The sequence below is a fragment of the Medicago sativa genome, chromosome 8, assembly GCF_051527215.1.
Source record: "Medicago sativa cultivar Bolivia chromosome 8, Bolivia_mono, whole genome shotgun sequence".
NCBI lineage: Eukaryota > Viridiplantae > Streptophyta > Magnoliopsida > Fabales > Fabaceae > Medicago > Medicago sativa.
In genome coordinates this window covers 40,490,475-40,517,816 of record NC_140756.1, presented here as the reverse complement: position 1 = coordinate 40,517,816, position 27,342 = coordinate 40,490,475, and the positions used below count along the sequence as shown (strand labels likewise).

The following is a 27,342-nucleotide window of genomic DNA, read 5'->3' as shown; positions in this document are numbered from 1 at the left end:
CCTTCATTCACCTGCCATCATTGATGACATTATTTCATCTTCACCTTCTCCTAACCCTCCTGCTTCACCACCTATACCTATCATTCCACCTGTTCCCAGACATTCCACCAGACAAACCAATACTCCTTCTTACTTACAAGTTGTAACAATATTCATACTTCTCCTTATCCTATTAATAATTACATTTCACATCACAATTTATCTAACAGTTACTCTTCTTTTGTTATGTCCCTTCACACTATCACTGAGCCCAAATCATATGCTGAGGCAAGCAAGCATGACTGTTGGAAACAAGCCATGCAAGTTGAACTGCAAGCTCTTGAGAAAACTGGTGTAACGCCCCATTTTTATTCTAATATTTTAGTAGATGTGTGAATATTTTATATATGACTTTAATTGCTATATAAATGATTTTATGTGAAATATATGTTTTATATGATTTTTATATGAAATATGTTATGATGCAATTTTATTATATGAATATTGGGGTTGTGTATTATTTAAATGAATGTTGTTATTATTTGATAGAAATAATATGAGAAATAGAAATATTATAGAAATAGTATTTATTTTTGGTTAATGGGAATTAAGTGGAAATTAATAGAAATTAAGGGAGTTGGGTGAGAAAAGAAAAGAGAGATATTTTTGAAGTAAAAAGAAAGAAAAAGGGAGAGAAACATTTTCACGTGAAAACATTAGAAGAAAACCTGCTTTTGGAGAGAAAACCTAGAAGAGGCAAAGAGAGAGCTAGGAAGGAATCGATTGCGGTAGCTTGTCGTTTGGTGTTGCTGAATTAAGGTAAGGGTGGGATTCCTTTCAATAATCTTGATATATAATTTGAAAATTGATGAAATTGTTGTTCTTGAGTTTAGGGTTTGAGAGGTTATGTTAGATGATAATTTATGATAAAACATGTTGTTTAATTGTATGAATATAGGTTGTTTTACCCCTATGATGTATACTAAACCTGTAAACATTGTTCTAATTCATTTTGGGTGATTGGGGGATCAAAAATTGGGTTTTTGGAGTGAAAACTGGTCTTTCCCGTAAGCTGTGAATGTCCAAAATCGGGCCCCGAACTGCCAAAATCGGGCCCCGAATTCTGAGCTGATTTTTCAGCTTTGGTTCGACAAAAATCGGGCCCCGAACTGCCGAAATCGGGCCCCGATTTCCTGTCAGTCAAAACTGGAAAACACTCACTTTTTCGCCCGTTTCTGTTTTGAATTAGCTTTCGGTGTAAACATAAAAGTTGTAGATAATTGAGTTAGCTTTCTAATGGCCTTGGTTTGGAGTGGAAAAGATTTGTAGATTTTGAGTTATGATAAAAATAGTCCAAGTGGGTCTTTAGCAAAATTTAAGAAAACTTAGCATAACTAATCCCAAGTTAGTCCAAAAACTTATGGTTGGTTTCCCAACTTCAAACTTAAGTGTTAGGGCTTTAGTTGAGGTGTTTTATGGATATTTGACTTATGTTCTATTGATCAAAACTTAATTGCTTTTGGGGGATGTTTTAGACTTGAGCTGAATGTAATTGATTTATAAATATATGTTATGTTGTTGATTCCGTTGTTGACGTTGTTGTATCATCTAATGTCAAAGTTGGGGAGTGTGTCATAATTGTTTTAGGCACATATGTTGTTGTTGTAGTCGCTGTTGAAGTTGTATGTTGATATACACAAGTTGAGTCCATTTGCATACTCACATCTGTTGGGGGCTTATGCCCTGGAATGTTCATCATTCAACCCGTTGGGGGCTTATGCCCTGGAATGTTTATCATTCACCTGTTGGGGGCTTATGCCCTGGGATGCTTTAACCATCCAAATTGTTGGGGGCTTATGCCCTGGAATGCTTAGCATTCAACGCGCGTAGATTGGTACCACCTGCATGATGCATAGTTGTTGTTGTCGTAGCATTGTTGAGTAGTTGTTGTTGTCGTAGCATTGTTGAGTCGTTGTTGTTGTTGTCGTAGCATTGTTGAGTCGTTGTTGTCGTTGTAGCATTGTCGAGTTGTCGGTGTCGTTGTGGATAATGTTGTTGTTGTTGTTGTTGTACCTTGTTGCTGAAATTAATTATGTTGTTGCTTATGTATTTATTTATATACTTTATTAATGATGCATGTTGTGATATGTTGTTGTTTTCATTAATTCGATGAATTATATATTATTATTATTGGATAAGTTTCTCACCCCTTCTGCGTATATGTTGCCTCGACCGTGGGTAATGTGCAGGTAATGATGGCTTGTAGGTTGATTGGCTCAAGTGTCTAGGGCTCTGATACATATTAGGATGGGGATCGTCGCGAGTGTCTTCTCATTTCTATTATGTATCACATATTTTGGAAAGGACTTGCTATTAGAATAAAGTTGAATTATGTTGTGGCCTTTGTGCCAAGATTTTTATTGATGTTGAATTTATATTTTAAAGAATTATTCCGCTGCAGTTTGTAAGATAATTTAAACGTTGGTATTTAAATAAATAGATATTTACTATTTATGAAATTTTGATTAGCAGTGTGACACTCCGTTGTGTGGTTACTCTGATTAAATTAACTAATATTACGCTGTTGGGAGAACGGGGTGTTACAATTGGTATCAGAGCAAGTCGGTCCGTCCGGCTAATTAGTAGAGTCGTGTCGAGCCTAGTTGTGTTGTGTGACAGTTTTGTATTGTCCTTGTTGTCCTGTTTGTTGTTTGTTGTGTAACCCTTAGTATGAACTGGTTGGAGTACAACCATGTTCATATTAATTGTTTTAGTAAGTCAGTGTATTTCTCTTCTGTTGAAGAAGAAAGTGGAGTTGAGTTCTTGACTACTAAGCAGCTGAAACAGTTAGAGCATGATGGAATTTCGATGTTTTCTTTGATGGCGTCTTTGACTGTTGAAAATCAAGCGGTAATTGATAAGTTGCGAGTTTTGTACGAATTTGCAGAAGTTTTTCCTGATGAGAGTCCAGATGTGCCACCAGAGAGGGAGGTTGAATTTTCAATTGATCTTCTGCCGAGTACGAAGCCTGTGTCGATGGCTCCTTACCGTATGTCAGCTTCAGAGTTGGTAGAGTTGAAGAAACAGTTAGGAGACTTGCTTGATAAGAAGTTTATAAGGCCAAGTGTGTCACCTTGGGGAGCGCCTGTGTTGCTAGTTAAGAAGAAGGATGGTAGCATGAGATTGTGCATAGATTACCGTCAGCTGAATAAAGTGACGATAAAGAATAGGTATCCACTTCCGAGAATTGATGACTTGATGGATCAATTAGTGGGTGCACGTGTGTTTAGTAAAATCGATTTGAGGTCAGGTTACCATCAGATTAAGGTGAAGGATGAAGATATGCAGAAGACGGCCTTTAGGACACGGTATGGGCACTATGAATATAAAGTGATGCCTTTCGGTGTTACTAATGCGCCTGGTGTGTTCATGGAGTATATGAACAGAATTTTTCATGCTTTTCTAGATAAATTTGTGGTTGTATTTATTGATGATATTTTGATTTATTCTAAGAATGAAGAAGAGCATGCAGAACATTTGAAGATTGTTTTACAGGTGCTGAAAGAAAAGAAGTTGTATGCAAAACTGTCAAAGTGCGAGTTCTGGTTAAGTGAAGTAAGTTTCCTTGGCCATATTATTTCTGGTAGTGGTATTGCAGTTGACCCGTCGAAGGTTGAAGCGGTATCACAGTGGGAGACTCCTAAGTCAGTTACGGAGATTAGAAGTTTTCTTGGTTTGGCCGGTTATTACAGAAGATTTATCGAAGGATTTTGAAGTTGGCACTTCCATTGACTCAGTTGACCTGTAAAGGTAAAGCTTTTGTGTGGGATGCTCAGTGTGAGAGTAGTTTCAATGAGTTGAAGCGAAGATTGACGACGGCTCCAATTTTGATTTTACCAGAACCAGATAAGCCTTTTGTGGAATATTGTGATGCGTCTAAGTTGGGCTTAGGTGGTGTGCTTATGCAAGATGGCAAAGTAGTAGCTTATGCTTTGAGACAATTGAGAATACATGAGAAGAATTATCCTACACATGATTTAGAGTTGGCTGATGTGGTTTTTGTGTTGAAAATTTGGAGGCACTATTTGTACGGTTCCAGGTTTGAAGTGTTTAGTGATCATAAGAGTCTGAAATATTTATTTGATCAAAAAGAGTTGAACATGAGGCAGAGAAGGTGGCTAGAGTTGTTGAAAGATTATGATTTTGGCTTAAATTACCATCCGGGTAAAGCTAATGTGGTTGCAGATGCCTTGAGTAGGAAAACGTTGCACATGTCGGCTATGATGGTGAAAGAATTTGAATTGCTGGAACAGTTTAGAGACTTAAGCCTTGTTTGTGAATTGGCACCTCAGAGTGTGCAGTTGGGTATGTTGAAAATTAATAATGATTTCTTGAGGAGTATCAAAGAAGCCCAGGAGGTTGATGTGAAATTTGTATACTTGATGGTTGCTAGTAATCAGAATGCAGATGGTGATTTTCAGGTTGATGATCAAGGAGTGTTGAGATTCCGAGGCAGGATTTGTATCCCTGATAACGATGAATTGAAAAAGTTGATTTTAGAAGAGAGTCACAGAAGTAGCTTGAGTATCCATCCGGGAGCTACAAAGATGTATCATGACTTGAAGAAACTGTTTTGGTGGTCTGGATTGAAGCGTGATGTCGCACAATTTGTTTATGCATGTTTGACTTGTCAGAAATCGAAAGTTGAACATCAGAAGCCTGCTGGTTTGTTGACACCATTAGATGTGCCGGAATGGAAATGGGATAGCATCTCCATGGACTTTGTGACGAGTTTACCAAACACGCAAAGAGGGCATGATGCCATTTGGGTTATTGTCGATAGATTGACGAAGTCGGCACACTTCATTCCGATTAATATCACCTATTCAGTAGCTCAGTTGGCAGAGATCTATATTCATAATATTGTGAAGTTGCATGGTGTTCCATCGAGTATTGTGTCGGATAGGGATCCGAGGTTCACTTCGAGATTTTGGAAGAGCTTGCAAGAAGCTTTGGGCTCTCAGTTGAAGTTGAGTTCAGCGTATCATCCGCAAACAGATGGTCAGTCAGAAAGAACGATTCAATCATTAGAAGACTTGTTGAGGGTGTGTGTACTTGAGCAAGGTGGAGCTTGGGACAGTCACCTACCATTGATAGAGTTCACGTACAACAATAGTTACCACTCGAGTATTAGTATGGCACCTTTCGAAGCTTTATATGGTCGAAGGTGTAGGACTCCTTTATGTTGGTTTGAGTCGGGTGAAAGTATTGTGTTGGGGCCTGAAATAGTTCAGCAGACTACGGAAAAGGTCAAGATGATAAGAGAGCATATGAAAGCGTCGCAGAGTCGACAGAAGAGCTATCATGACAAACGTAGGAAGGACCTCGAGTTTCAAGAGGGTGACCATGTGTTCTTGAGAGTCACTCCTATGACCGGTGTGGGTCGTGCTTTGAAGTCCAAGAAGTTGACTCCAAAGTTTATTGGTCCTTATCAAATATCTGAGAGAATTGGCACAGTGGCTTATAGAGTTGGTTTGCCACCACATCTTTCGAACTTGCATGATGTGTTTCATGTGTCGCAACTTCGGAAGTATGTAGCGGATCCTTCACATGTCATTCCTAGAGATGATGTGCAAGTTAGAGACAACCTTACGGTAGAAACTTTACCTTTGAGGATTGATGATCGCAAGGTGAAGACGTTGAGAGGCAAGGAGATACCTCTAGTGAGAGTTGTTTGGGGGGGAGCAGCTGGTGAAAGTCTTACTTGGGAGTTGGAGAGTAAGATGCAGGAGTCTTATCCTGAGTTGTTTACTTGAGGTAATATTTCGAGGACGAAATTCTATAAGTTGGGGAGAGTTGTAACGCCCCATTTTTATTCTAATATTTTAGTAGATGTGTGAATATTTTATATATGACTTTAATTGCTATATAAATGATTTTATGTGAAATATATGTTTTATATGATTTTTATATGAAATATGTTATGATGCAATTTTATTATATGAATATTGGGGTTGTGTATTATTTAAATGAATGTTGTTATTATTTGATAGAAATAATATGAGAAATAGAAATATTATAGAAATAGTATTTATTTTTGGTTAATGGGAATTAAGTGGAAATTAATAGAAATTAAGGGAGTTGGGTGAGAAAAGAAAAGAGAGATATTTTTGAAGTAAAAAGAAAGAAAAAGGGAGAGAAACATTTTCACGTGAAAACATTAGAAGAAATCCTGCTTTTGGAGAGAAAACCTAGAAGAGGCAAAGAGAGAGCTAGGAAGGAATCGATTGCGGTAGCTTGTCGTTTGGTGTTGCTGAATTAAGGTAAGGGTGGGATTCCTTTCAATAATCTTGATATATAATTTGAAAATTGATGAAATTGTTGTTCTTGAGTTTAGGGTTTGAGAGGTTATGTTAGATGATAATTTATGATAAAACATGTTGTTTAATTGTATGAATATAGGTTGTTTTACCCCTATGATGTATACTAAACCTGTAAACATTGTTCTAATTCATTTTGGGTGATTGGGGGATCAAAAATTGGGTTTTTGGAGTGAAAACTGGTCTTTCCCGTAAGCTGTGAATGTCCAAAATCGGGCCCCGAACTGCCAAAATCGGGCCCCGAATTCTGAGCTGATTTTTCAGCTTTGGTTCGACAAAAATCGGGCCCCGAACTGCCGAAATCGGGCCCCGATTTCCTGTCAGTCAAAACTGGAAAACACTCACTTTTTCGCCCGTTTCTGTTTTGAATTAGCTTTCGGTGTAAACATAAAAGTTGTAGATAATTGAGTTAGCTTTCTAATGGCCTTGGTTTGGAGTGGAAAAGATTTGTAGATTTTGAGTTATGATAAAAATAGTCCAAGTGGGTCTTTAGCAAAATTTAAGAAAACTTAGCATAACTAATCCCAAGTTAGTCCAAAAACTTATGGTTGGTTTCCCAACTTCAAACTTAAGTGTTAGGGCTTTAGTTGAGGTGTTTTATGGATATTTGACTTATGTTCTATTGATCAAAACTTAATTGCTTTTGGGGGATGTTTTAGACTTGAGCTGAATGTAATTGATTTATAAATATATGTTATGTTGTTGATTCCGTTGTTGACGTTGTTGTATCATCTAATGTCAAAGTTGGGGAGTGTGTCATAATTGTTTTAGGCACATATGTTGTTGTTGTAGTCGCTGTTGAAGTTGTATGTTGATATACACAAGTTGAGTCCATTTGCATACTCACATCTGTTGGGGGCTTATGCCCTGGAATGTTCATCATTCAACCCGTTGGGGGCTTATGCCCTGGAATGTTTATCATTCACCTGTTGGGGGCTTATGCCCTGGGATGCTTTAACCATCCAAATTGTTGGGGGCTTATGCCCTGGAATGCTTAGCATTCAACGCGCGTAGATTGGTACCACCTGCATGATGCATAGTTGTTGTTGTCGTAGCATTGTTGAGTAGTTGTTGTTGTCGTAGCATTGTTGAGTCGTTGTTGTTGTTGTCGTAGCATTGTTGAGTCGTTGTTGTCGTTGTAGCATTGTCGAGTTGTCGGTGTCGTTGTGGATAATGTTGTTGTTGTTGTTGTTGTACCTTGTTGCTGAAATTAATTATGTTGTTGCTTATGTATTTATTTATATACTTTATTAATGATGCATGTTGTGATATGTTGTTGTTTTCATTAATTCGATGAATTATATATTATTATTATTGGATAAGTTTCTCACCCCTTCTGCGTATATGTTGCTTCGACCGTGGGTAATGTGCAGGTAATGATGGCTTGTAGGTTGATTGGCTCAAGTGTCTAGGGCTCTGATACATATTAGGATGGGGATCGTCGCGAGTGTCTTCTCATTTCTTTTATGTATCACATATTTTGGAAAGGACTTGCTATTAGAATAAAGTTGAATTATGTTGTGGCCTTTGTGCCAAGATTTTTATTGATGTTGAATTTGGTTAAGTTTATATTTTAAAGAATTATTCCGCTGCAGTTTGTAAGATAATTTAAACGTTGGTATTTAAATAAATAGATATTTCCTATTTATGAAATTTTGATTAGCAGTGTGACACTCCGTTGTGTGGTTACTCTGATTAAATTAACTAATATTACGCTGTTGGGAGAACGGGGTGTTACAACTGGTACCTGGCAACTTGTTGATTTGCCACCCAACATTAAACCTATTGGCTGCAGATGGATTTATAAAGTCAAACATCATGCTGATGGGTCCATTGAAAGATATAAGGCTAGATTGGTTGCCAAAGGTAACAATCAAATTGAGGGCCTTGATTACTTTGATACTTACTCTCCTGTTGCTAAACTCACTACAATCAGGCTTGTCATTGCTCTCTCTTCAATACACAACTGGCATTTGCATCAACTTGATGTTAACAATGCCTTCCTTCATGGTGATTTGCAAGAGGATGTGTACATGATCATCCCTCCTGGTGTGAAACCTTATAAGCCTAATCAAGTTTGCAAACTCAGAAAGTCTCTTTATGGTTTGAAACAGGCTAATAGGAAATGGTATGAAAAACTGACATTTGTGCTTGCTCAACATCACTACATTCAAGCTTCTTCTGACCATTCACTTTTTGTCAAGAAGACATCCTCCTCATTCACGGTTTTGTTAGTGTATGTGGATGATATTATATTAGCTGGTGATTCACTTGATGAGTTTTCTCACATCAAGACTGTTTTGGATGATTCATTCAAGATCAAAGATTTAGGCCAACTCAAATATTCTCTTGGTATTGAGGTTGCACATTCAAAGCTTGGCATTTCACTTTGTCAGAGGAAATACTGTCTAGACTTGCTTGAAGATTCAGGCACTATAAACTCCAAACATGTTTCCACTCTATCTGATTCCTCTATCAAGCTTCATCTTGATTCTAGTCCTTCATATGATGACATTCCTTCCTATAGAAGACTAGTAGGCAGATTGCTTTATCTCAATACCACTAGGCCTGATATCACATTTATTACCCAACAACTCAGACAGTTTTTATCTCATCCTACACAAACACACCATACAGCTGCTTTAAGGGTTCTTAGATACCTTAAAGGATGTCCAGGCAGAGGTTTGTTCTTCCCCAGAAACTCCTCTATCAGTTTGCAAGGCTTCTCTGATGCAGATTGGGCAGGATGTCTTGACACCAGAAGATCCATTTCTGGTCAGTGTTTTTTCTTGGGCAATTCTCTCATTTCATGGAGGACAAAGAAACAACATACTGTTTCTAGATCATCTTCAGAAGCAGAGTATAGGGCTTTGGCATCTGCCACATGTGAACTCCAATGGATTCTGTACTTGCTTCATGACCTTCACATTTCATGCCCTAAACTGCCTGTCCTCTACTGTGACAATCAGAGTGCCCTACATATAGCTGCAAACCCTGTTTTCCATGAACGTACGAAACATTTGGAAATTGACTGCCATATTGTCAGAGAGAAGTTACAAGCAGGCATTCTCAAGCTGCTCCCAGTCTCTTCTCAGGATCAACTAGCTGACTTCTTTACTAAGGCTTTGCTTCCCAAACCTTTCAATATTCTCTTGTCCAAGATGGGACTGATAAACATTTACCAGCCTCCATCTTGTGGGGGGCTATTGCATAATGAAGAGTATATAGAAGATCCTACATAGTAGTTTTATGTAACTTGCATCCCAAGTAATATGTAGTAGCTAGTTATTCTCTAAGATAGATGTACATTAGCTTATCATGCAGTCTCAATACCTGTATATATAGCTTCTGTACTCACAGTTTCAATCAATAAGAATTCATTTTCTTTTTTCTATTGTGTTCCATAATATTAGTAATGAACTGTTTGCACATGAAAAGTTATTGAACTACATCTTTATACATTAGGATGGAGGTTATGTGAGTTCAGAGCTCCAAATTTGAGAATATCAGCTACATTCTATATATAGTTAATTGTATTGTGCATTTGTATGATTTTTATTGGTTACTACATACTTAAATAAGGACTTAAGGTTTGTAGTAAGTACCAACATAAATCAAGCAATAGTCAACAATAGAGATCTAGATTGGAGAATGAACCATTGTTTTGTACTTTTGTTGCAATCATATAGCTTTGAACGAATGAAGTTTACAGATTAATAAAATTACAAGCTTTGGTAACTTTGGCCTTAAAAGCCTTGAGAAACATTTGTCTGTTAAACAGTGACCTTTCAACGAATACAAAGTTCTAAGAAGAAGCATAGCTATATTCCCCAACATTTGTCTAATAAGACATTTTACATGTTTTTATCAATAAATAACCAAAACCTATCTAAATTTTGAAATCTGCAAAAGAATATTAAGCACCAGTAGAGCCAAATCTCAGGCATATTATGCAGACAAGTTGTAGGCCTAAGAAATCATATTGTACAATATATACATATATCTTAATATTTGTTACACCACACGCCTATTGTATATTGGCATTAATTTAGACATTCATTAAGATCTACATAAACCAAATTTCCACATTCTCTGATTCAAGACTCAGTGTTTCAGAGTCATGATGAAACCAAAATGACAAAGTAGAACCTAAAGGATATAATTTGTTGCCTTTTACTTACAACAGGTTTAGGTTCAGAAAGGAGATAATTTTTTCTTGAAAAAGATTTGTCAGCGCAGAAATTAAAGATTTTGCATAACAAATTTGAGAATAAGAGATATTATTATCAATTCTTCCACAACATTCTCGAAGGCGAAAATACTTCAACCATATAAGCCATATATAATAAATGATAATATTTGACTAAATTATCTCTACTAACGAAGTTGATATCGTTTTGATACATATACCGACTGGTGGAAACTTTAAGAAAATGATTTGGAAATCCATATGTACAAGTGAGACAAAGACAGTAATTAAAGACTTTTCTCTGTTCACTAACTATTTCACTAAGCCAGCTTGTAGTAATGGTTTGTGAACTATAATCAAGCCTTGTGTCCTAAGTTGTGATATTAACATACCAAACTACATAGTAATTTTCCAAAAGACTACGGAATTTCAATGGAAAATGCATTGTCCTCTCTTTAGCAAAGCGCTAAGCATCCGATCAAACATGATTCTGCCAACTTCAAACATCACGGCATTGCAAATGCGAACTGCCAAACATAAAACAAAAAAGTTATTCAAATCTCATTATGTTTAATCAGAATTTACATGTCTAATTGATGCTGCGATATTGTGCTACTAATAATTACTGTCCCTGGTTAAATTAGGCTATTCAAATTATGCCATATAGCATTAAATAACAATTCAAATCTGTAAAGTTATCTAATAACAAAAACTAATGGAATTTGAGAATGGCAGTAACATGCGAAAGATAATGGTTTGCTCTGTTGAAGAAAAACGTTGGCCGCAAACTTCAAAACAGTTAATTACATTTCTCAGTACACAAATCTGAAGCAAAAACAATTAAATGAGTTCAATGAAACACCACAACCACCTCTACTTGTGTGAACTTTGTACTCTAAATTTGAAAGAGTTGGTTAACATCAAAACTGGTTGACTTCTTTTACTACAAAGACTGAACATCTCCATGAATATTATGTATCCTTCAATGTTACAGTGACAAAACTCAAGCCAAGGATGAAAATCACTAGATCGAAAATTCAGACACTTTCAGGGTCTGGTATTATGTCTTTCCACTCCAATATAATTGAAATCGGAATGTGGTGACACATATCTAAAAACAAGATATAGCTACCAATAGTGCAGACTAAACACAATGTTAGTCATCTTTGATTTGATGCAGTACTAAGATAGAGAAAATGGATTGCGGGAGATAAATCACACCTTAGAAGAAACAACTCAATCAAATGTAAGTTGGCATGTTGTAGAGGCCCTTGGCACATTAGATAACATATTGAGAACAGAGTACTTCTTCTCTAGGTCCAAGGATCTAACAGCAATAATCATTGTTTTTAAAACAAGTCCTTTTTGCAAAACATACTCGACAAATGACACCTCATCTGGAAATCCTCGTAGTCCTTTAAATTGAATAAAGGTCAGGTGGGATGTGAGACAATTAGGAACCCTTGTTTGTGGAGCCCATCCTAAAATTGGTAATTGTTGCTGTAGGCAACAAAGGACTTGAATAAGATGCAATATTCATAGTAATGAATTAATCATGTTATATATTAAGTGGTGTATTGTGCAATAAGATACAACTTCTAATTCGTGTAATCTATTTCATAAAAATTGGTTAATTTCACATCAAAGTTATATAGAGCAGATTAAGCTTCGATTATACAAACCTTGTCGTTCTGAATTACAAGAACTTGCAGCATAGGACATTTCTGAAGCAAGCTGAGCAGAGAATTGGAGTTAAACGAGAGAAGAATGAGCTCTAGACGTATCAAATAGTGAAATTCTTGAAAAAGTAGATCTTGGGGTTCACCAAGCAGCCACTGTTTGTACAACACCAACTACTAATTAGTACAAAAATATATCTATCTATATATAAATAAATGATGATTAATAGAGTTAAAGTTAGTTAATAGTTTATTAATAGGTAGTTACCAACTTACTCTCTCTACAAATGATGACATAAACATAAAATAACTTAAGAAAAGACTTAACCTGGGTTGTTGAATGACTCAACACTAAATGTTTAGTCCCACAGAGAGCACCAAGGAGATTGTGTAAAGCGACGACGGAACCAAGCGATTGGGGAAAGACATCAAGATACGCTTCCACCACATTGTGCAAGTTATACATGCTGAAAACTTGGCCGAATGTGATTCCGGTAATGTTAAGGTACTCAAGATTCGGTGCATTTATTTCAAGGTAAGCCCCAACAACATTTGCTACGGTGATTTTAAGCCTTTTCAAGGAAGGTGGGATGCAAACTTTGTCTAAGCTTTGCGGAGAAAAGCCAAGATTCAGAGATTCTATATTTGGGCAGCCACAGAGGAGTGCATTCACGGAAGGTACTTCCATATGACCAATGTTGATTAGCAGCATCTTTAGTGAAGGTAAACTAATCACCGTAGAGTGTTGGATGTTAACACGAATTTCACCACAGAGACTGAGGAACAAATAAGTAAATGTTATATCACAATTCAGAAACCAACAAAATCAAATATAGTAGTTTTTGTTCTTGGACTTTCTTGTTTTGTTTTAGGCCTCTAAAATTTGTTCATGTCGAATGTATAATTATTGTTTCAGTCATTGTGTAACCAACATCAAAAGAACTACAATTACATATTCTACCTATTATAAAAAGGGTCATGTTAACCAGTGTCCTACCCCCGGGCACTGGTTAAAGAAACTAAAAAAAGGAAGTTTTAAAAAATATCACCCAACCCTGCCGAGCAGGAGGAAGACTACGAACAGAACCCCTGTCATGTCAACCAAACCATGTACAAATTTGCCACATGACGTTATCGATTCAACACATAAAGGGTTCATCATCATCCACTCATAGAAGGAATATGTGTAACTAAAATGTTTTCCTAAAACCACTTCCAACAAATGAATTTAACCATATCCACCAATTAGAGCACCTACGTCTCCTGCACAAAATGACGTGGACATTTCGTGATCTTCACAAAGACCACACAACAATATTCCGAACTAATAAGAAACCTAAACTCTCATTTTTTTTTCCCACCTAAGTCCAATAGAATACTAAGAAGACTCGCTAATCAATTTCAAATTCGGCATTTCAGATTATTTCAGAATCTGTATAGAATCATACCTGAGAGAAATGAGGTTGGCGGAAGTGAATAGCGTTTTCGGGAGCTTGAAATCAGAACCGTCAAAGTCAGCGAAAAGAGTAAGGTTAAGTTCTTCAAGATGGGGCCCAATGGCAGCACGAACCCAATTATCAACAGAATATTCACGAAACTGATAATCATCACGAGTGGAGTGAGCACAATCGAGAGTCATCTTTCTAATGGCGCAAGGGTTGCGGAGAAGAACAAGGAGGACACTGTTAACGAAAAGGGCGAAGGATTTAAAACGTTCGGACTGATGGGTGTAAGGGATGAAAGATAAGTGGGAGTTGTCGGAGAAGTTGAGAGCGGATAGATGCTTCCAGAGGTGGCGCCATCGGCGAGATAGACGGCCAGTTGTAACGGCGGTTTTGGTTGGAAGGAGTGATAGTATGTGGTTCAGTAAACCGTCTGGTAAATTACTGATTCTGTCTTCATCACCCGCTTTTCGTTTGGATTCCTCCGCCATTGGCTTTTGCGAAACCCCACACCACACCCCTTTACTTTTACTCGGTTACTCGCTGGCTCTAGCTTTTTGTTTTCACAAGAGAAGAGATGTATTAACGAAGGAGCTTTCCTTTTTGTTTTTTAAAGCTAAATTTTCCGTACTTTTTATTCCGTTAACATTTGAAAATTATGAATGATATTTTTTTTATGAAATTTTGATTTTGGCTAAAACTAAAAATATAAATGTTTGTTGCTTCAAGTTATAACAAACCAAACTAACCATGATTATCTATTTCAATGGCACCAACAATATAACAAAAAAAAAGTAATCTAAATTTCTTTTTTTAATCACACCAACAACCATCTTTATTATAAAAAAAGTTGTTTAAGGGTACAATTGAGATAACGAAAAAGTAAGTATAAATATACGCATCTAGTTTGTTACATTTTTTTAAATGATAAAAGAAAAAAAATTGACAGACACACAGACACACACACACACACACACACACACACACACACACATATATATATATATATATATATATATATCGTGTTTGTTATATTTTTTAATATTTAAATTTATTCTTATCTTAATGTTACATATGTTATTTGTATTAAAAATTGAGGGCAATTTTGGAAAGAAAAAGTCAGCCTATCAGAAGGTGAAAGGGTTGTGTTCTTTATATATAGTATAGATACCAACGTTTCGTTTTAATCCTTCTAAAGTCTATATAAAATTCTCAATTACTATTTTTGGTCTCTATTTTTAGTTGATTTTTGTATTTTTTTTTTAATGAAATTGTGCAGATATGTGTAGAATATTCTAAAAATCTTCAAAAAAAATTAGAATTTTTTAGCAAAACATCAATTAAATATGAATTTTTAACCGCAAAAAATATAAAAATTCATATTTAATTCATGTTTTGTTAAAAAATTCTAAGTTTTTTTGAAAGATTCTTATAATAGTATAAATTTTTCTGCAATATTTTATTCAAAAATATGAATTCTACATATGAATTTACCTTAAACAAGAGACCAAAAGTGGAGATGGAAAACTTTTGGGAGACTAAAAATTGAAGAAATTTTTTAGCGGGACTAAAATGAAAAGTTGACATATTTATAGGGACAAAAAACATATTTACCCCAAAAAAATTATAGGTCATCACGACGATTAAATAGACAAATATCCTTTGAAATTTTAAAATCTTGTAATTACCCTCTAAACGTTGAGAAAAGACAAAAACTTTTATGAAATTGTCAAACGCTAGTCAATTTATCCACTTTGTTGGTTTTCTCATTTAGTCAACATGAGATGGTCGTTGACTGGCTATGTAACACTATCATGTGGTCTAACATGTCATGTCACATCATAAGGGGTATTTTTTAAAAAATATTTTTTTATACTTATGTGCAAAATGCCTCATGAAATTAATATTAATCAAGGAAATTGGTCATTGTGACAAACAATTTTTCTTGTGCTGTTTTGAGAGATTTTTCTTTTATATAATATAAACATGCGCGCGTGCACACACCCACACACATATATTTGCAATAAAAAAAAACTCGTGCAATGTGAGGTAGTTCTTGGATAGAAGATAAATTCAGTCTTCATATTTTTCATTTTCACCACTTCATTGATGATGTTGCATACTTCTAATTTTATTGAATCATATTTTGCAACATTAACTTGTATCGCCCCCACCATATAAAAGTGTAATTTAATAATAACATGAACCGAACACAATACTTTGTCATGACATAATGCTTTGCCATAATGCTTATGATGGTCTAAGGTACTTTAACTCGTGACAAATTAATGCTTACACTGTGACATATTAACTCATGGCAGAGAAAGTAAGTAAACATGATAAGAATTAGCAGACAAAATATCTCATGAAATTTTTCACTTATAGTCAATTACCCCTGAAATATTTTTATTTATGTTAGTTATCCCCCTACACAACACATAAAAACCAGAACACAACACACACATACCATAATTGTACTAGCAGTACAATATTAGAAAGGCCAAATACCTCCCTGGGTCCTTTAAGTTTCACGTTTGTAACAGATAGGTCCTTTAAGTTTTTTAGGTAACAGATAGGTCCTTTAAGTTTCTAAGGTTTCAGATAGGTCCTTTAAGTTTCGAGTTTGTTTTAGATAGGTCCTTCATATCAACTCCGTTAAGGACCTATCTGAAACTTTAGAAACTTAAAGGACCTATCTGTTACCTAAAAAACTTAAAGGACCTATCTGTTACAAACATGAAACTTAAAGGACCCAGGGAGGTATTTGGCCTATTAGAAACCAGGGTTTAGTCTGTTTATGTGATGCCTTGGGAATGATCCCAAGAAGGGTATTTATAGCATTTTGTGGGCTTGTTTCAACATTACTTAAGCCCCAAGCAAGCTGGGCTTTAGGTCTTATTACCCGATTCTAGATGCTTCTAGAAGCTGGCTAAGACGACGCCCCTAAAAGGGCGTGCCTAGGCCTTATGAGCCCTTCTGGAGGGCGCTTAAACCATTCTAGAGGGATTTTAGGCCCTTAAGAATATATTGACGGTCCACAGCCCTCCAAGCACGAGCTTTGGGGACAAGGCGAAGTGATGGATTCATGAATTTGATTTTGTTTGCTAAGCCACATTTGCTTTCAGATGCCTCTGTCGGGGAGGCATCCTTTTGAGGGACATTCCTAGATATTTAGGAGCCTGTTGGAGGGTACCGGAGCCTCCTTTGGAGGGCATTCGTGCACGTAGGAATATAATAATGGTTCAATAACATATCTACTTAACACATACCAGAACATATGAATGAGTAGTGAATAGTGATAGGTGTTTACCAATGTTTTTGGTAAACAAGTGCTAGGTTTAGATTAATTACTTGCAGGATCAAACTAGAAATCCTATGACATATTTTTTCAATTATTTTTCAAAAAAGTTTAATTGTTCATCAAGTTCATAAGTTTAATATGAAAAAGATGAATATAATTGTCTATTTCGAAAGAATTATTGATACGAAACATGGACCAATCACATTTGACTTTCTAAATCAATTTAAATTATTGTTTGCTTAGTTACAATACATATTTTCATTCCCAATGTAAATTTTAATACTCCCTCCGGTCACTATTATAAGCAAAATTTGACTTTTTAGGTTCATTCAATAAATGATGTATGTGGTCTATATATAGACTACGTACATCTTTTATTGGATGAATCTAAAAAGTGAACTTTTGCTTATAATATTGACCGGAGGGAGTAGCTTACTATAGACTTTAATTGTTTTCCATATTTCCAATGCATTGTACTTCTTTTTTTTTTTTGTTGGTACATTGTACTCCCTCCGTCCCTTAATGTAACCACCCGTTTGATTTTATTTTAGTCCTTAAATGTAACCCCTTTTTCAAATTACTAGATGCATTTATTACTTTTTTTCCTAAACATACCCCTAATTAATACTACTAACTTATCTTGAAATATGAAAAGTCAAATTTAATACACATACAAACAAAGGACAATTTGGTAATATTAATACACAAAACAGACACATTAATTACACTGACAACTTTTCTTAAGAAATGTGAAAAATGCAAAGGGGGTTACACGGATGGAGAGAGTACTTCTTTATTTAGACTTCACTGCATTAACTTTCTCCTTCCCAATGTATCTTTGCATACCTATGCATCGTTATTCCTTCCAATACATGTTTTCCATACCAATAGTTTGATAGAGAAAATTTATGAAAAATACAAAAAATTATGGAATTGATATGATAAAATAAATCCTTTGGGTACGTTTTTCTTTATATATCACTGTAAAAGATGAAATAAGAGAAATTATAAATAAAAAAAATGAAAGGGATTAATGAACAAATAAAAAAGTAGGATAAGTAGAATTTTCTAAAAGTTTTTTGTCTTTTAGATTTGATTGACTTTTCTTAAACCAAAGTTCAGCGTTGAAAGTATAAATTTTGAAGTAATAAATGCTATTAAAGAAAAGATATTGTGAGAAAAACCAATATAAACTAGTGTTAAAATAATTGTTAATGCATACTTTTTTTTTATAAGGCAGGAGAAAGGACATGTATCAAGAGGGAACAACGACATCCAAACTAGGTTGTCACCCCGCAAAATCTCCATTCTATACTACCAAACTCAAAAGTTTTATTAAAAAAAAGGCTTAATTACACCACAGGTCCTTTAAGTTTGACGTTTGTAACATATAGGTCCTTTAAGTTTGTTTTGTAACAGATAGGTCCTTTAAGTTTGATGTTTGTAACATATAGGTCCTTTAAGTTTGTTTTGTAACAGATAGGTCCTTTAACTCTGTAACAGTGTGCAACTAAGTCCTTCTGTTAACTCACCGTAAAAAAAAACGCACCGTAAAAAAAAACGCTGACGTGACTGTGAAGTCTGTCAATTTCATCTCTTTTACTACACCCAGTTTTTTTTGAAGAATCAGGAGAAGATAACCGAAGGAAAGAAGACAACAGTTCTACCACACGAAATCTAATTGTTGGACTTTATAAGTTCTTGTCCAAGATTACCAAGTACATTGCAAAGGCAATAACTGAGATGATGAAACCGATGATAAATATACTCAACTCTCTATATAAGAAATTGTTATCATCTATCCTGCGTTCTTCCCCTGCAATAATGCTGGTATTACACTTGGAAGCCATTGATTTGACGAATTCAAGCTTTGGTATGAATAAAAATGGAGTCAGGGTTTGAGAATTGGGGAAATGTAAGGGTAAAGGAGACGAAATTGACAGACTTCACAGCCACGTCAGCGTTTTTTTTACGGTGAGTTAACAGAATGACTTAGTTGCACACTGTTACAAAGTTAAAGGATCTATCTGTTACAAAACAAACTTAAAGGACCTGTATGTTACAAACGTCAAACTTAAAGGACCTATCTGTTACAAAACAAACTTAAAGGACCTATATGTTACAAACGTCAAACTTAAAGGACCTGTGGTGTAATTAAGCCTAAAAAAAAATAGAAAAATATTTACATGAGGGGACTAGACCAAAACCTTCGTAAGTCGAAAAGAAAAGAAAAAAAGAAAATCACATTAATTATGACATATTTGCAATACTTATTTCAATTGGTGGAATCCTTTATGCAATCCAATTTACCAGTAATTCAATTTGTTTACTGATTATAAAATAAGGAATACATATCACTGTTAAAGGCGGTGGTAAGGTATGGAAAATAAGAAAAACTAAAAATTGATGAAATCAATCTTATATGATGGATTCTTGGGTAATTTATCCTAGTATATATCATAGTAAAAGATGATATAAAGAAAAAATAAGATAAGGGATCCATTTATTAATATGTTTTTTGGCATATGAAATATTACAAATCACATATTACATCAAGAAATATTAGCATCAAATTATTGGTTTCTCCCTCCAAATAGCCCTTCTTTCCCAATGGATATGGTCTATTGTATGGAAAAATCCATCACTCTTTATTATCCAAAAATCGGGTTTAATAGGGCCACTTTGGTCATAGTTTGCTTGGAAAAAAGACCAGAAATGACCCCAATACACCGAACATGACACAATTTCGTTATCAGACACATGCCATTCAAGTGTTTTTCCTGGTTGTGTATCGAAACTTCCCACTTCCTCGGGTTCACAATCAAAGTGCAACGATTCTGAATTTAGAGGCAATGCAATAAAGACTTTAGTGCTATTGGAGACCGGGATGGTATTCATGGTTTGGTTTTCCTCGAGCATGACATCATTAGAAGCATTACATAGAGAAGATATAAGAGAAAGGAGGGTGGTGACATAGCACATGGCTAACATTTTGAAGATGTGATGTGCTATCAAAACATAAATGACGAGGCAATTGTGAACACACACACACACAGATATATATATATATATATATATATATATATATATATATATATATATATATATATATAGTTAAAACTTCACAAGTATGATAATTAATACTAATTCAATTTTGAAATACAAAACTATTGTTTAATTTTTATTTGTCCTTTTTTATAGGGATCCCTTTAAAATTTTCAATTGCATTTACATCATTTTTGCAACTTGTAATAAATACACTATGGTAAAGACATAAACTTATTATTTTTTGTTGAAGGGTAACCATTTTAAACATACGAATTATCAAGAAACTTACACGCATATTTAGAATTTTATACACATCTCCGCATAAAAAAATAATTTTTTTAAGAAATAATGAATCAAACATGAATTTTTTTTAAGTGTCAAATGCTTAACTATAATAGCGCAAATCTAAATATACTAATCAAACTCAAAGCGACAAACATTTACCAACAAAAGGTGTTCATTTCATCTGGTCGAATGGCAGAAGAGGACAAAGACGTACTGAGAGTAGCTTATAGAGTTATTTGTCTTAGAAATTGTGGTAGGGTCTAACACAATCCCACAAAACCGGCTTGTGAGGTGAGGATTGCCCCAATTTATAAACACATTGTCAGACCATGTCCTATCCGATGCGGGACTCTTAACACACCCCCTCACGACCAGCACTATTGGGCTTGGTTCGTGGAAATAAATGGTGGGGACCCGATAGCGGAAACCTGATAGTAGGTGGCCCAATGGATTTTGTAGAGGCTCTGATACCATCTTAGAAATCGTGGTTGGGTCTAACACAACCCCACAAAACCGGCTTGTGAGGTGAGCCCCCATTTATAAACACATTGTCAAGCCATGTCCTATCCGATGTGGGACTCTTAACAATTTGCAATCAGTTATGGTTGGATTTGTGTAGCTTCCTGAATGTTATGCACCAAGCAGTTTGCTTTTGAATCACAAACATCTTCACAGTGGCGGAGCCAGACAAAAAATTATGGGGTGGCCGCAACTCTTTACAAAAATAAAAAATAAAAAATCCCCTTTTGTTTTGATTAGGGTTATGTAAAAATTGAAATTGAAAACCAAATCAAAAATCCAAATTCATTAACAAACAAAAAGAAATTGAAGCACTATCATTACTAACAGATGAAGAATCAAATTCAGAGATACACTTACATTTTTAGGGTTTGTAGAGAGATGAGACCAATGAAACTTTGATTCTGGAGATTGATGCAGAGAGTAGATGTCGGTGGCGGTGGGTGTCGGTGGTGGGATTACCGGTGGCGGTTGGTGAGGGTGGTGGTGGGTGATGTACTGATGTTGTGTTATGATGCAAGGGAGAAGAAAAAGCGTGTTTCTTTTCTTTTCCAGTTTCACGTTCTGGAGGAAAAATTGGAGTGAAAGTGGTATAGTTGGCTAGTGGCATATGGTAGTAATATTAAAATTACCTCAGGGGTATTATGGTATTTTCACAGAATAAATGGGTAGGCCATGGCCTACCCCAGTCCTGGTGTAGCTCCGCCACTGCATCTTCATATCACCGGATGTTGTTGCTGATGGTGTTTTTTGTTTTTTTTTTCTGGATTTTTTTTTTTATAACTATTGGTGAAGATTATATGAAGATGGTGAAAAAGTTGAGGGAAAAAGATGAAGAAAAGTCTAAAAATGTTAGGTGTTGGTGATACATCGTAAGATAAAATAGACCTGCATAATCCAATGGTCCTCTTTTAAATAAAAGATCAAACGGTTCAAATTAAAATAATTAATAAGATCTATGGTGGACCACTCTTAAGATTGGTCCACCATAGACATTTGGAGTTACAGTTAACATCAAGGGATTTTTTTTTTTTGAAGAAATCAAGGGATTTATTTGAATAACGGAGACAAACATAAAGGAACAAAACATTAATTTTACGAATTATGTGGCCAAAATGAAAACAAAAAAAATTAGTTAGAGAACCAAATGACCAATTAAGCTTTTAGGTTATACCAAAGATAAGAGTCTTTAGGGTTTGAGTGACTCACTCCCTATGAATAGAAGAAAAGCACACTCCCCATTCCCAAGCTGAGGCAAAACCTAATTGTCACAATTACTCTCATAACCACATTTGAATTTGCGCTTGCGTGGAGTGAATATAGGTGTTGTCATTCGTCTGGCGCTCGTGATCATCGTTACTTCATTTCTCCTCAATGTAGAGGTGTTATCGTTGTGCGGCGCTCATGATCATCCTTGTACCGGTTCTCCTGGACGCGGTAATCATATGAATCCTTTTTGAAATTTGTGCTTACGAAATTATGGCAAAGGGTTTATTCCACTCTAGAGAACGAAATTAGAAAGTTGAAGTCATTCTTTCACAAAACCTAAGTAGCTTGTTTGGTGTTCATTACAGAACATCACAGTATCCATCATCAAGTCACATAAATTGTACAATAGACCATTACAAGCATCAAAACTAACAATAACAATAACCATATTCGTTACCTATTATGCTTGCTTACTTTGTCACTTCGGCTTAAATCATGCAAAAAAAAAAAAAAAAAGCTATTAAGAATTCAAGATTACCTAATGGTGAAAACTAAGGTGACATAGGCTCAATCCTAATTAAATAAAAAATCATGGTAAATAATAAATATCAAAATAAAAAACACCACCAAATTTAAAGAAATTATTATTTCATGAATTTCAATTAATATTCTCAAATTACAACAAAAATAGAAATAAAAGAAAAGCAGAACAGTACATTCTGCATCAACCCCCATCAATAACAAGTAACAAAAAACATCAACAAAAAAAGAAACCCAAAAAAACCCATGTTTCTATTTCAAATCCCTAACTACACAAGATAACCCTTATGACAGCAAGAGACAAACAAGCCATTGAGAAGAAAAACAGAGAAACAAAATCCCGTGAAGACCATTTCCTAACTTCTTTACTTTCAACTCTCAAACTCTTAGCCCTTCTCAAAGCATCAACTTCCTTCAACAAATCAAACTCCAACCCTTTCTTCTTCAATTCCTCCACACATTTCCTCAACAATCCGCGATCCTCTTTCTCCCTCGACAGCATCTTCTCCATATGAGCCTCTACATCACTCTTATACCTCAAAGCCCATATAAGCCCCAATGAAAACAATAAAGAACAGAGTGATGGGACCCATGATTTGTGACAAGCTTTAGGTGTTGTAACAGAGGAAGAGTTGAAGAGGAGCATGAGGGTAGTTGAATGGAAGAGGAAGAAGAAGATGTAGAGCATTGTGATTTCTTTGCGGATTGAATCTATCTGGGTTTCTTTTAAAGCTATGCGTCCATTGATGAGTTCTTCTTCTTTGAGCCATTGCTTTAAGAGGAGTTTGTGGGTTGGTGTTTCGGCAATTTGGTGAAGTGGGTGCATTTGTTTCCATTCCATGATTGAAGATCTTACACTGTTGTGTTCATCGGTGTTTGTATTAGCCATTGTAGAGAGAGAGAGAGAGAGAGAGAGAGAGAGAGAGTGTTTTGAGAGAGAAACAGAGGAGAAAAAGGAAAAGTATTATATGAACGAATTTGAATGTCTGTAACGGTCGGATTTATTGTGAATTTACAGGAATGACCCCACCGCCCCATGTTACTTTGATTTTGTTGATGTTTATTTATTCCGTATCTGATCCAACGGAGGAGCGTATTGTAACGTGACTGACCTTAACGGCTAAGCAAACGGAAAATATTTTTGAAGGAAAAACAAAAGGTTTTTTTTTTTTTTTTTTTGGGTGTTAACAAAAAGGTTAAATATGTATAATATTTATAAAATATATTTTTATCGAACTTTATTTTTTTTTTGAACAAACTAAAATGAGATATGATATTAACAACGTGGTTTACAAGGATAAGGTGCCTAACAATGAACAACACCTCCAAAATAAAATAACACAAAACAGAGAAAAACTAATTACAAGTGGACTCCCATACAAAGAAGGGGATGATTCCACCAATCATGGTAACTGTAGCTAAATAGTCCCTGTTTTAATTTCAACCATAAGTAAGAGTTTAGTTTAACGCCATGAGACTTGAAAAATCAGAAGCCGTGTGATGGAAAACACGATCATTCCTTTCCTTCCAAAGAACCCAAACAGAGGCAAACCAAATAATTCTGAAGTACAAATGTGTTGATCTAGGCATCCCCACCATATTAGTAATCTGAAGAAAATGTTGACGAAGATCACCTGAAGGTACAAAATCAATACCCAGCCAAGACCAAACATGAGACCAAAGGGAGCTAAAGATGTTACAAGCAACAATCATTCGGAAATTTCACTTTTAACGCCCTCACCATCTCCTCCACCGAGCATTCCTTGTTAACAGACAACACAAAAAGGCGGGGAAATTTCACTTTTAACGGAATTTCACCCATCCAAATATCATGCCAAAATAAAGTTTCTTTTCCATCACCAACCACCCTCCGAATGTTACTTTCAAACCAACTCCCGACACCCTCACCAATCTCTTCTCTAACCCTACATAGGGACCGCCACCAAGTTGAACTATGCCTGTCACGATCTTTCAACCCCCCCCCCCCCCCCCCCCCCCCCCCCACACACACACACACACACACACTGTAACACCCCGTTTTCCCAACTTGAAAATTTCATCATAAATCAGAGTATTTAAATCACAAACGGAATGTCACATACTTCCTTAAAACCACAAAATAGATAATAATAATTATCTTTCAAAATTCAACGTCAAAATCTATAATCATGCAGCGGAAATTATTCGACATAATAAAAGTCTTGGCACACAGGCCTTATCAGAAATCTCATAAGTTTTAGTTAATGTTTATTCATAAAAAGTTCATGAAAGCAAGCCCCATCCCGTTACATATCAGAGCACCTAGACACAAGTGAGGAGTCCTCTCACGAACACTTCTAATCTTTATTACCTGCACATTACCCACGGTCGAGGCAACATATACGCAGAAGGGGTGAGATTTCTCAAACAATAATATTAAGCTCATAAATCATAAATTATATTTAACAATATAAACATCTTATAATTTAACAATTATAATCAAATACATAGACATCATCATTTCATCTTAGCAACATATCATCATATAGCAGTCACATTCATCGTCACGTATCATCATAAAATATCATCATTAAATCATACTCAAACATCTTTTAAATCAACATCAGACATCATATACAACTTGATACTTGACTCGACAATGCGACTCAACTTGACAATGCATCTAAACTCGACTATGCAACTCTTAACGTCTTAAACCATCTTTGATCATCATGAAAATGCAAATGCATGTGGTACCATTTTAGGACATAAGCCCTCATCGTCGTGGTTGAGCATAAGCTCTCATCGTCGTGGTTGAGCAAAAGCTCCATCGTCGTGGTTGAGCAAAAGCTCCATCGTCGTGGTTGAGCAAAAGCTCCAGGGCATGAGCCCTCATCTATAAGTGAGTATGCATGGACTCAACATCTTACATCTTAGAACTTCATGAACATCTTATAACTCCTTGACTTAGACCGACGCTTACATCTTAAATAAGACTCAGCAGTATATGCAGCATATAAATAATTCATCTCATATCAGCATCATAGTACAACAGCATCAAATGATAATCAACAACATCTTAAACATTGCATCATCATAAACATCATAATTAACACTTATGGTGCATAAATAACAAGATCACATCTTTATATAACACATCTTAAAATCACACTATTATACAAGTATATTGAAATTAAATAAAATATCCAGTAACTAGATAATTCCAAAATATCATTAATTGGCACTTACGGAAGTTTAGAAACAAATTTCCGTGCAAATCTCAAATTGACAAAAACAATAATCTTGTAAAGTTGGCCATAGTATTAAATTCAAAATCAAAATACTAATTCTTTTTTTTTTCTTTTTTTTTTAATTGGAATACAAACAAAACTTGAATTGATGATGGCCAAAATATATGATTCACACAAAACCCTTTTGAATTGGAAATAAGATATTAAGTTTCTTTATATGAAAAGGCTAAAGAAATCTGACACCTAATGACCTTTAACAAGTATTAGTTCGAGTATTTACACCAACCTGGACGGACACACATTCATCTGAGAGTATACCCATGACTCTTTTTCACTATTTAATACATAATAAACATCTGAAGAGATATGGTCGATTATTTCTTATTTATTTTGCAACAAAAGAAAATCAAATTCCCATTAAATACAAATTAAGTTGCTTTTGATATTGGGAGCCCTTTTAACATTAATTGGGATTATTAATTGTTATAAGTTAAAGCCGATGTATCTATTTACTAGTAACTAAAGGTCGGGTGCATGTATTCTTTCCCAATATAATTCTGAGTAGGGAAACAACAAAATAGCAAACTGTTTCATTATTAAAGCTGACACGAGCACAAAATTAGTCTATCAATATTATCAGGAATACAACAAACACGAAGAACACAAACAGCCACAAGGAACACAACATAACCACAATTGAATCACAAATTTAACGCATCAAAATCATTAATTCAGAGATAGTAATATATCAAAATCACAGCTGAAAATTAAAGCATGGATTTAACATGGAATTCATTAAAAGGTCACGAAAAACAATAATAGAAACAAAACCCTTCACTACCCACATGTTCATACAAGAGACTCCCCCCTTACAAACTCATCCTAAAGCATGTTAGATGCAATCTAATGATTCACAGACCTAATATTAGTGAAAGATAGTCTCACCCTTACCTTAGATTGTTTTTTCTGAAATCAAAAGCAGCGTTCTTCGTTCCTAGGGTTCTCTCTCTCTGAGTTCTCCTCTTTCTCCTCTTTCTCCAAAAAGCGGTTTAACGTAAAAACTCTTTCTAACCTAAGCTTCTCTATTTATAACATTTCTATTCTTTCTAAATCTATTTGGGCCCGACAACTTAATCTCCTTTCTATTCTAACCCCCAATTATACTTACACTAATAATTCTCATATTCTAATAAATAATAGAAATATGCCACGTAATAAAATACTAACACCTCTTATAAATAATTAAATCACATAAATAAATTCTAACTTAATAAAAATAATTAAATAAAAGGGAGGGCGTTACAACTCTCCCCAACTTAAAAGAATTTCGTCCTCGAAATTCAAGCACAATAGAAAATAAATTTAGTCATTACTTCTTCAAACAAACACAAAAAAACCACATCAAAGTTTGTCAGTTAAACATGATCACATAATAAAACATAACTACTAACTAGAAAACATGACGACACGACACACGACTCATCTACTTGGCCGGACGGACCGACCTGCTCTGATACCAATTGTAACACCCCGTTTTCCCA

The 27,342-nt window shown here is 35.2% G+C and overlaps 2 protein-coding genes across 3 annotated transcripts; both read right to left on the bottom strand.

Annotated features, from left to right (window-relative positions):
* Positions 1–10,702: 10,702 nt before the first annotated feature.
* On the bottom strand, positions 10,703–14,253 carry LOC146899082 (F-box/FBD/LRR-repeat protein At4g26340-like). Of its 2 annotated transcripts, XM_085734058.1 has the most exons (5): positions 13,676–14,253; positions 12,556–13,003; positions 12,231–12,383; positions 11,770–12,048; positions 10,703–11,075 (listed from the first exon to the last, which is right to left on the bottom strand). In XM_085734058.1, the coding sequence occupies exons 1-4, from the start codon at positions 14,158–14,160 to the stop codon at positions 11,785–11,787; spliced, it is 1,350 nt and encodes a 449-aa protein (XP_085590184.1). In that variant the 5' UTR covers positions 14,161–14,253; the 3' UTR covers positions 10,703–11,075; positions 11,770–11,784. The 2 variants fall into 2 exon arrangements, with proteins under 2 accessions (XP_085590184.1, XP_085590185.1); XM_085734059.1 differs by lacking the exon at positions 11,770–12,048.
* An 8,409-nt stretch (positions 14,254–22,662) lies between these two features.
* LOC146899081 (uncharacterized) lies at positions 22,663–23,517 on the bottom strand. Its single transcript, XM_085736075.1, has one exon. It carries the CDS (start codon positions 23,458–23,460, stop codon positions 22,837–22,839), a length of 624 nt encoding a protein of 207 aa, XP_085592201.1. The 5' UTR covers positions 23,461–23,517; the 3' UTR covers positions 22,663–22,836.
* Positions 23,518–27,342: the final 3,825 nt, after the last annotated feature.

Coding starts and splice junctions, on each gene's coding strand:
- LOC146899081 (XM_085736075.1), bottom strand. CDS start 23,460: ATGGCTAATACAAACACCGATGAACACAACAGTGTAAGATCTTCAATC.
- LOC146899082 (XM_085734058.1), bottom strand. CDS start 14,160: ATGGCGGAGGAATCCAAACGAAAAGCGGGTGATGAAGACAGAATCAGT. Junction 12,384..12,555: donor TGAGTCATTCAACAACCCAG/GTTAAGTCTTTT, acceptor TTGTACAAACAG/TGGCTGCTTGGTGAACCCCA. Junction 12,049..12,230: donor TTGTAATTCAGAACGACAAG/GTTTGTATAATC, acceptor TGTTGCCTACAG/CAACAATTACCAATTTTAGG.